At 47.3% G+C, this 11,150-nt stretch overlaps 1 protein-coding gene and 1 pseudogene across 1 annotated transcript; both read right to left on the minus strand.

The window, feature by feature from the left end:
• Window positions 1-3,382: 3,382 nt before the first annotated feature.
• Window positions 3,383-7,158, minus strand: LOC124691350 (annotated as a pseudogene).
• A 124-nt stretch (window positions 7,159-7,282) lies between these two features.
• LOC124691348 (protein LOW PHOTOSYNTHETIC EFFICIENCY 1, chloroplastic-like) lies at window positions 7,283-9,313 on the minus strand. The gene is made up of 2 exons (XM_047224633.1): window positions 9,120-9,313; window positions 7,283-9,054 (listed from the first exon to the last, which is right to left on the minus strand). The coding sequence occupies exons 1-2, from the start codon at window positions 9,260-9,262 to the stop codon at window positions 7,308-7,310; spliced, it is 1,890 nt and encodes a 629-aa protein (XP_047080589.1). The 5' UTR covers window positions 9,263-9,313; the 3' UTR covers window positions 7,283-7,307.
• Between the last annotated feature and the right edge of the window lie 1,837 nt (window positions 9,314-11,150).

Consider the following 11,150-nt stretch of genomic DNA (forward strand, 5'->3'; position numbering starts at 1 on the left):
GCAAAAACAAGTTAGACGTCTCTAATTTGGTTTGCATGTTTTACGTGGTTTAGGGTTTTCGAGTAAGATCTAATCTACCTACGAACATGAACCACAACGGTGATACTAGTGTTGTCAATAGAAGAGTAAATTGAATCTTCACTATAGTAGGAGAGACAGACACCCGCAAAGCCACTTATGCAATACAAGTTGCATGTCGAGCGTGGAGCAAATCTCATGAACGCGGTCATGTAAAGTTAGCCCGAGCCTCTTCATCCCACTATGCCACAAAGATGCAAAGTACTCAAACTAAAGACAACATAAGCATCAACGCCCACAAAACCATTGTGTTCTACTCGTGCAACCATCTATGCATAGACACGGCTCTGATACCACTGTAGGGATTCGTTGCAAAGAAAACAAAAATTTTCCTACCGCGATAACGCAATCCAAGCCAAGATGCAATCTAGAAGACGGGAGCAACGAGGGGATGATCGAGACTCACCCTTGAAGAGATTCCAAAGCCTACAAGATGAGGCTCTTGTTGCTGCGGTAGACGTTCACTTGCCGTTTGCAAAAGCGCGTAGAAGATCTTGATCACGGCGCCACGAACGGGCAGCACCTCCGTACTCGGTCACACGTTCGGTTGTTGATGAAGACGACGTCCACCTCCCCGTTCCAGCGGGCAGCGGAAGTAGTAGCTCCTCTTGAATCCGACAAGCACGACGGCGTGGTGTCGGTGGCGGTGGAGAATCCCGGCGGAGCTTCGCTAAGCGTGCGGGGAAGAAGGAGGAGTGGGGCGGCTAGGGTTTGGGGAGAGGGGTGGCCGGCCTCCAAGGGGTGCGGCCAAGGTGGTGGCTTTGGTGTGTCAGGCCCCCTCCCCTATGCCCCTCATTATATAGGTGGAACCCCAAGTGTTGGACTACAAGTCTTCGAATAAGACCCGAACCCAAAACCTTCCATGTTGTAGGGAAACCTACCCAAGGTGGGACTCCCACCCAAGTGGGATTCCCACCCTTCCATGTGGAGGGTGGCCGGCCCCTTTGGGGAGTCCACCTTGGACTTTCCCTCTAGGGTTGGCCGGCCATGGGTGGTGGAGTCCCTCCGGGACTCCGCCTTCCAAAGTGATTTCTTCCGTACTTTTCTAGAACCTTCTAGAACCTTCCATAAATGCACCGGATCATTTTCAAACATATAAAATGACTTCCTATATATGAATCTTATTCTCCGGACCATTCCGGAACTCCTCGTGATGTCCGGGATCTCATCCGGAACTCCGAACAAATATTCGAACTTCATTCCATATTCAATTTCTACCATTTCAACATCCAACTTTAAGTGTGTCACCCTACGGTTCGTGAACTATGCGGACATGGTTGAGTACTCACTCCGACCAATAACCAATAGCGGGATCTGGAGATCCATAATGGCTCCCACATATTCAACGATGACTTAGTGATCGAATGAACCATCCACATACGATACCAATTCCCTTTGTCATGCGATATTTTACTTGTCCGAGGTTTGATCATCGGTATCACTCTATACCTTGTTCAACCTCGTCTCCTGACAAGTACTCTTTACTCGTACCGTGGTATGTGGTCTCTTATGAACTTATTCATATGCTTGCAAGACATTAGACGACATTCCACCGAGAGGGCCCAGAGTATATCTATCCGTCATCGGGATGGACAAATCCCACTGTTGATCCATATGCCTCAACTCATACTTTCCGGATACTTAATCCCACCTTTATAACCACCCATTTACGCAGTGGCGTTTGATGTAATCAAAGTACCTTTCCAATATAAGTGATTTACATGATCTCATGGTCATAAGGACTAGGTAACTATGTATCGAAAGCTTATAGCAAAAAACTTAATGACGTGATCTTATGCTACGCTTAATTGGGTGTGTCCATTACATCATTCATACAATGATATAACCTTGTTATTAATAACATCCAATGTTCATGATTATGAAACTAATCATCTATTAATCAACAAGCTAGTTAAGAGGCTTACTAGGGACTCTTTGTTTGTTTACATAACACACATGTATCAATGTTTCGGTTAATACAATTATAGCATGGTATATAAACATTTATCATAAACATAAAGATATATAATAACCACTTTTATTATTGCCTCTTGGACATATCTCCAACACAGACCCTTGCTCATCATGTACCGGCGCCGAAAATTGTCTTCATGTGTTGCACCATCTGCAAAGTAGTCGTTGTGCAGCATGGTATGCCCCTCCATCCTCTGCCGGGGCTTGGACTTCTTTCTCCCCGGCCTTGATCCTCCGCGGCGCGGCCTCTACCTCTTCTCCGCCTCGGCGTCAACCATGTCCTGGAGGGACGCGATGATCAGCAAATGCTCCCGCAGGTCGTCGTTGAAGGCTTGCTCGTCCTCCAGCAGAAGGGCAAGCATCTCATCGTCGTTGTCCATGTGTAAAGCAAAATCAATGGTTAAAATTGCGCCGAGGCAGACGACGCAACGAACAGCGGCTAATCGCGCCTACCTGGCAAGTCGTCGAGCACCTTGTGTGCGCGGAGGTGGGGCGGATTTGACGGCGCGTGTTGGGACGCGCTGGCGAAGCAGCGGCGGCGGAACAACCGGCGGGAGCGCCAGCCGCGACGACAGTGCCGACTCTCAGAAGAGATCAGACGTCGAAACGGCCGGGAAATCCAGCGGCGACGGAGGGGTGGGAGGCGCGGGAAGGAAGGAGCGACGAGAAAAAAGGCGCAAACCAACGGTTTATGCAAATAGTCGCCAACATGTGGGAGCCCGCCTCGCTTTTCGTTGTGTCCGGCGTGCCCGGAGCGTCCCCTGTGGGACGGAGACGGGCTCGGGGCGCCGGACGGGACGGAGACGGGCTCGGGGCGCCGAACACCATATCGGGCGCGCCGGATAAAATTAGGCTTTGGGGGACGCGGCTAGAACGGTTTTTTGGTCCGGCGCGCCCCAAATTGCTTTGGGGGACGCGACTGAGATGCTCTAACAATTTGATCCAACCAAAACACTGACGGAACATTAATTCCACATCTAGAGGATGCCGACTTTGGGGAATGGACTTCATGAAAAGAATCTAGAGTATATTTATTTGAGAAAATAGCATTAGTCAGTTATCGCCAATTGATATTCCATACTTATCATTTTGTCACAAAATACGCACTCTTGAGACAAATGCCGTATGAAAGATAAAAAAAACTGAAGGCTGCCAAAGACAAACATAAGGCGCACCACGCTGGAACCTGGAAAAACTAACAAAGACTGATCAACCGAGCTACCTCTGACACAAAGAGGTACACGAGCAGCAACGGCAAGTTAGCGTCTGATTCGGCACCACACATAGTGAGTAAATGAACTGTATCTGGACACCAAAAGATCTTTTTTGTTCATCAGATATAAAACAAAAGAAAATTTTGTTCTAGTTGATTCAGGACAGCACACAAACAACCAAATAACAAAAGTTTCAGCAGCTCGTAAATTGTAGTAACTTAAAAGTTAAAACTAGAGATTCTTCAATTATACACTCAAGGCGTTCCCGATAAGGCTAGGGCCGAGACGTCCAAAATATGAGGGTCCTAGGCTGAGTTTTATCTCTCTTCGTGACCTTCTGCGTGGTGCAGCCGTGTCATCCTTCTCATCCTCTTTCTCCTCCGTGACACCGCTGCTTCCAGCTGCATCAGCTTCCGGGGCACTGGGATTCTTGACCTCAGCGGCGGGCTTCACAGGTGCCTGGTACAATAAAAGTTACAATCAGAAGTTTGGTTCAGGTGTTAAGCAATATACTATACAACATCGGCAGGTGCTGAAAGAATAACTTTCAACATCGGCAGCACGCTTACAAGCACCACAACAACTTAGGCCACAATGGAAATTGTAATGTTCGGCTGCTTCTCTCCCTTTTCAGTTACATCCTCTGAAGCAAAGAGGGGTTAGATTTCACTTTTCAGACAACACACCAAACTGTTTGAGCACAAGAGATAAGTAAAAAAGTTCTGGAATCCTACAATGATCTTGGCCTTGTAAGGTTCCAAGAACGGAATTTCTGCGATTTTGAACAAAACGTCGAAGATCTGCTTCTGCAGTATGCAAACCCAAATCAGTTAGTGATACATTACTGTGTTTAAGCAAACCCTTTCTCTCTTTGGGATTGATTTTACTGGAATACGCGAGCTGCCTAATGTCTATGATGAGGCTGAGGAAAGATGCTCAACCCACAAGAAGGATGCTTGGGGCTTGGTTATAACCGGCCTGCTCTGGAACATTTGGTTGTCAAGGAATAAAATGGTGTTCAACGATACAACTATACCGATTCAGCTTGTAGCAAGGCAAGGTATGTAAACATGCAAACTATGGGCTATGAGGGGTAAGAATGAAGAAAAAACGGCTCTCCAAATTTGGGTATCTGAATGGCCAGGCTGATGCCTTCTTTTTCTTTTTTGGAACTCTCTTTCTCTGTGTATACTTGTAAAACTAGAGCTGCCTCAGCTCGTTGTTGAGTTTTTAATAAAATGATGTGAGGTAGAGGGTGTTAGAGAGATAGTTGTATATTGTATTATCCCCAGTAGTTAGGGGGTTCCCTGCATATTTCACCTTGTACTTGTACTATATACTATGGCCTTTGGCCCTGTGGAATACAAGTCGCATATTCCCTAACAGGGGGACACCCCCTTCCGATGTTTATTCAAAAAAATAAAAGAACTAGCTGAGTGTATTGTCCAGGATAGAGGTGGCTAACCTTCTCATCATCAGCAATAACAATATTGTCAAACAGGATACCATCCTGCATTGTCCAGATCTCAATTCCAGTGGCAGCAATTGGATCGAAGACAGGCTTGTGAAGCTCAAAGTACTCAGGGTTGGGGATTTCTTGGGGCTTCCAGATTCCCTTGTAGCTGGGATTATCGATCATGGGTGCATGCCACTTGCCCTTGTAGGCAGGGTTCTGCTTCATTGGCTTCTTCCATCACCACATCCAGGTGCCTCTTCGCACTTGGGGTTGTCAATCTTCGGTGCCTCTTCGCACTTGGGGTTGTCAATCTTCGGTGCCTCCCATTCACCATCCTCCTCATCATCCCAGTCTTCAGGCTTAGCAGCCTCAGGATCGTCAATTTCATCAGGCTCATCATCCAGCCATCCTTCTGGCTTAGTGGCCTCCTCATCCACAATCTCCATTGGGGCATCCTCATCCCAGTCATCAGGCTTAGTAGCATCTGGATCAGGGATCTTAGCTGTCTCGTCCCAGTCCTTTGGCTTCTTGTCGTCAGGGTCAGGAATCGTCTTTGATGGAATAAGTGTTGGCTCGATGCAGAGGCTGGGGCGATGCTCCCATTTCGAAAAAAAGTGCTGGCTCGAAATCATCAGAAGACAAGAAGTTTGCTTTGCTCTTCTCCTCCCCATCAATCAAAATTCTCAGCTTGTTATCCGGCTTCAAGATAGCCGTTTAGATATGAGAGAGCTTGTCATATGGGACAGAAGGTGGTGACTTGAGGTGATGTTCAACATACTCTCCAGTCTTCGGGGTTTTGTGCTGAAGGATAAAATGCACCATGTTCGTCGAACCACACTTGTCAGGACCAAACATAATTGTGTCAGGAGTATGATTGTCAAAATTCTTGGTGTATCCTGAACGCGGATGTACTTAAGATAAACACCTCCACAATCAAGGCCATTCTGAAGCCTCACTTCAAACTGCAGGACCCATCTTTCAAAGTAACTGGGCTATCAAGCTCTTTGATTATGGCATATTTCTTGGCTGGCTCTCTAACAAGGAGGACATAGTCTTCATGAATCACTCTTGGCGTGCTTCCAAACACCTGCATTGCAGATTACATCAATATACTTGATCCACGACAAAGCAAAATTAAAGGTAATGGTGGAAGGACAATTTTTGACAGGAAATGGAATTGAACAGGCAACTAGCGGACTGGCAGAACCTAGTTTAGAAAAGACATGGTAAGCAATGCAGATAATCTAAGGACAAGAGGCATACATCAAATGCACAAAACACAATTTGGCAGGAAAAAAACAGGGCACAAACAGCGAAGAACCTATATATGACAAGAGTTGCAAAGCACATGATTTTACAACAAAAAATTCGAAATGGGAGCATCGCCCAGCCTCTGCATCCAAAGGATGCACACAACTTTTCTTTATTAAATTATTCGCAAAGCCTTACAAGGGAAATACAAAGACATGATTTTACAATGAGGTGTCTACTCATCGCTACACTATCACAAATCATCGTCAAACTAAAATCCGTTTCATCAGAAGCAAGGTTACAGAATCACTACACTATAAGGTTGCCAAGCCATAAGTCACATAGTAATGCTAGGTAGTTAAGAACTATTCGCTGCATTTTACTTCTATCATATATGATTAACATTTCAGATTTCAGATGGATGGAAAGAGAAAACTGCTACTAGCAGGGAAACTGTACATAGAGCAATATATTTTGCAGAGAACCACTCAATGCAGACAAGTGCTGCCTATGTTCTATGTTCAAAATGCAGTTCATAGGCACGGAGTAATTATCATCCTACAAAAGGCAGTAACAAGACTGCAGATATTCGATTCACTCCACCAAACATAGGGGATTTTCAATCAAGTCCTGGGCGGTCATCTCTACCAAACTGAGACTTCCCAAACTGACAGCGACCAAGCTAGCAGCTGCGGAGTTCTTATTATCATCAAGCCCATGGCTATGGATGGCGTGGCACTGTGGAAGATCCCACACCAATGAATGCATCACATGAAGTAAAAAAAAAAAATCCAACATCTGTCTTAAAAACTGAACACAGCAGGACAAGTGGTTAACCATCTCGCCGGCGGTGCACATGCCTTCCGCGCTAGCTAATCGCCGACCTCAGATGGAGAAGGATGCGAGCCGAGACTCTCCCCCGAGTCCCCGTTGCCGCTAGCGCCAGTTGCAGGGTCAGAATGCTCTCCATTGGCGCTCTCCCTGTCTCGAGAAGCACCATCCCCTCCGCAGACTTCTCCATCCGCCATGCTTCTGCCTCAACACGAGACGAAGCGGTCGGTATCTTCAGACAATAAAATTCTAGAAAAAAAAGGAACTGAGAAGGGAAAGGCCTGATTCAGCCCATGCGGACGCGACAGAGAAAAGACGAGGAATGAGAGACAACTGTGTCAAGATTCGTGCACACATCGAACGGACAAATATGTGTCTGTGAGCCAATTGCAAAACAGATATAGCTGTTTGTTAGAAAAAGTGAACATATATTATAGTGAGAACTAAATGCTTTGTACTGGTAGGAATAACCTCAATGTGTGAAGTAATGAAAAATTTGTTCATTATCTTGGTGGATCCAATTTCACTATAGGACGGAGACCCAGACTAGCTAGATCAATAAGAGCACCGTAATCTTGGCATGCCTCCATCACGGTGTCATATGATTTTGCAGAAAGGTTGAGCCCTTTGTTGCATGCAGTAATGTACATCTCATAGGCAACTTTTGGTTTACCATCTTGTACAAGAGCTTCAATCAACATCTGATATGTAATCTCATTTGGCTCAATACTCTTCATTTTCATCTTATGGAACCACTCAAATGCAGCACTGCCCTTACTGTTCCTCACGCAAGCACTGATTATCGCATTGAAGGTTACAACAGTTGGTTCTATGTTTGCGGACAACATATCCCGAAGAACAGCGTCTACCATATCATGGTTGCCCTTGCCAATGTAAATGGACACTAAGATTGTGTATGCGTGCAGGTTAGGATGAATACCGACTTTGCGCATGTGCTCCCAAACTCGCAGCGCCTCATCGTACAACCCGCCTTTCTCAAGTGCACTGAGCAATGCTCCATAGGAAACAACGTCTGGTTTTAACCCCTGATTTATCATCCTCTTGAATATATTCACCGCGGCAGATGTTTCAGCCGCTCTGGAGCACGCGAGAAGTACAGCGTTCCACTCTCTACATCCAGGATTCAGGCCCTTCTCTTCCATCTTGTCAAGCAGCCTAACACCCCACCTCCAAATGCCCCGTCTCCTGGCAGCATTGAGTAGGATGTTGAAATGTGACATTATGAGCTCATACGACAAATTGTTGGGCTTTGGGCCTTTCTCCAGCAAATCCTCGTAGATCTCAAGAGCTGCCCACCACTTCTTGGCCTTGCCCATGAGCCAAATCAGATGGTTGCACACTGACAAACTGATCTCCCCATCGCACTCACGGATTCTCTGGTACAGCTCCTTGGCAATGGTGTAATGCTCCTCTCCCGTGCACGCCCACACGAGACGCTCGTAATACCTCCTGTCCGGCCTCACTCTAGCTTCATCCATGGAAAGAATAACCTTTAATGCCGCACCACCGGGATTGTTGGCACCTGCAAGTGCCCGCCGCATCGCCATATGACATACGCGTAAAGCCAAATTCTCGTATTTGACAAACTCTGCTTCCCAATCCGCGGGATTCCCGATGAGCTCCCCATTGTTATACCTCTCCCTGAGCTTAACAAAGAAGTCGAGCGCGGCAAACGCGTCACCGGCGCTCTTGAAGGCTGACATGAGCGTCGAGTATGTCGCGGCGGTCGGCACCAGCCCACGGCCCTGAATGTCCTCGTGATACACCCTGAAGACCTCCTCGATCTCGCCTTGCTCAACATAAACGGACATGAGAGTGTTGAATGTCACTATATTTGGGGAAATCCCCTGTTCCTCCATGTCTGCGAGAACACCCTCAATCCTCGTGAATTCCCCAGAGTTCTTCACCGCGCCTAGCAAGCAGTTGTACACGAACTGGTTGAGGCTGCTGCCTCCCCTTCTTTTGAGATGCTCCACGATGGCGAAGGCGGCGTCGATGCGCTGCTTCTTTCCGAGCCCCCGAATCAGTGAGGTGTATACCTGTACTGGCAGGCGCTCCTCGTCGCCGCCGCCGCCGAGGAAGTCCTGGGCCAAGAACTTGACATCGTCGGCCGTCTTGGCGTCGTGTAGCACCGCGGCGAACGCGACGACGTCGACGGTGCCCCCTCTCCTCCTGCCGTTGCCGTTGCCTCCGCCTCCAGCGGCGCTGCGGATTGCAGACTGCGCAATCCTAGAGAGGAACGCGTCATACACTGCGAGTCCTTGGATAGAGCTGTGCACAGAGTTCGGGTGTACCTCGACCGGCGGGAGCGGTGGGACGACGCGGATGACCGCGGTTGGAGGAATTTCGGAGATGTGTAGGGGCAGGAGGGGGTTTTTAGACGGCGGCGACAAGGAAGATGGCTGGCGGGGCGAAAGACGGCGAGGGTGGAAGCCATTTTGGCAGGTCGCCGCCTCGGTGTCCGCGGATGCTCGTCTCGTCTAGAGGGATTATCTGTTCCTGCGAGCCACAAGTCGTGGCCTTGTGGGTGGGTTTGAGGAGCAAGGAGATTTGATGATGACGCCCTGTTTAGATGCAGAGTTTTAGAGGGGATTAGTGGGATCTAATTTTCATTAAATTTTAAATTTTAATTATTCGAAATACATATTTGATGCAAGAGTATTAAGCGAGTGTATTTTTTGTTTATTCTCATTTTTTAAAATTTTATTGTATTTTTTCAATCTCTAATACTCTCCCCTTATGTAGTAGGTTGAGGATAGAGTTTTTAGGAGGATTGAACGAAGACAGAGGTTTAGTTTACTCTAGATAATAATATTTACTAATTTTCACAAACACTCTAGTGTCCAATAAGATCTTAGTTGGTGTGCCTTTGGTAATAAACCCCCTTGAACTCTCCATTTCTTTTAACCCACCAAAATTACCAGTGAGACCAAAAAGAACCACCTGCCCCACTAAAATGTCAAAAAGGACCACCTGTGAGTGGAAATGTCAAAAGAGCCGTGGCGGCGCCACGGCCAGCCGACGCGTGGCGCCTGCCGCCGCAGCCGGTGGCGGCAGGGCCTGCCGCCGTCAGGCGGCGCGTCGGCCACCCTGAGCCGGCCGTTAACGGAGACAGGGTCGCGTCGCCCTGCCGCCCCAGCCGGTGGCGGCACGCTGACGTGGCAGGCCTGCCGCCAGCAGCGGTGGCGGCATGTGTCGGCTGCTCCGACAGACTATGTCGCACGCACTTTTTCGAATTATTGTACTGCTTTTTGGCTGATTGCACTGATTGAGGCATGTTCCCGCTAAATTTTCCCGCCTAATTCTCTCGCTCAGTTCGCTATAAAAGCCGGCGTCGAGTGTGCCTAATTCTCTCGCTCAGTTCGCTGATATTATTTGGTACACAAGTGCTCATAGCTTAGCCAGTATGAGTGTGCCTTGCTCAGACCAGGATTTTAGACCGATGAAGGGAAAGAGTGCAACTTTGCCGCCGGGGGTTAGAGCAGAGAGGTGTTGGTGCGGCCGCCTTGCGAAGGTGAAGGAGGTGGTGGATTTTTCGGATAAGTTCGGCATGAAATATTTCATGTGCGCATACTACGATCATGATCCACCCGCACATACAAGTTCATCGTCCTCGAGACCTGCGGTATGTTGTAACAGCATGATTAAAAATCATATTTATATGTCATTAATTTTCATTTATTAACCGTTTTATTTTTGTTGCAGTCCCCCCCGCCCCTTTGCAACTGGTTTCACTGGATAGACCAGGAGCATCCGGATTGGGCCCGCCGTGAGGTGGAGGAAAAACAGAGGCGTGCATGGGCAAGGTTCCATGAGGAGGAGCGTTTCGAAAAGGCTATTGCTAATGATAAAGCAGAAAGAGAGAGACAGATACAAAAATTAAGGGCAGAGCAAGCTCGAAATCGCGAGGTAAATCAGAAGCGGATGGATGATGAGGCTGCACGTAGGTATGCGGAGGAAGATGTGCTCAGGGAGGTCCATGAAGCGGAAAGAAAGAGATTAAGAGAAAGGGCTGCTGAGGCGCAGGCAGCAGAAGAACGAGGCGACAAGACTGGAAAATGGCCACGCTGGACGCAGGGCAAATAGATTTATTTGTTGTAGTAACTATGTATGTTAATTTGTGTTTTGCTTTATCGTTGTATCTTAAATTCCTTAGTAGTGATTAGCCGTATTTTAATTTAACTTATGTTTTAATATTTATTTCGTCAGATAGTAACTTAATTTTATGTTGTATTTTTGCATGTTCATGTATCTAATTTTGAAGTACTGGTTGAGTAATTATTCGAAATTATAGAAATATGTCTCATACATAGGTCATACATAGA

Source organism: Lolium rigidum, chromosome 2 (genome assembly GCF_022539505.1).
Source record: "Lolium rigidum isolate FL_2022 chromosome 2, APGP_CSIRO_Lrig_0.1, whole genome shotgun sequence".
NCBI lineage: Eukaryota > Viridiplantae > Streptophyta > Magnoliopsida > Poales > Poaceae > Lolium > Lolium rigidum.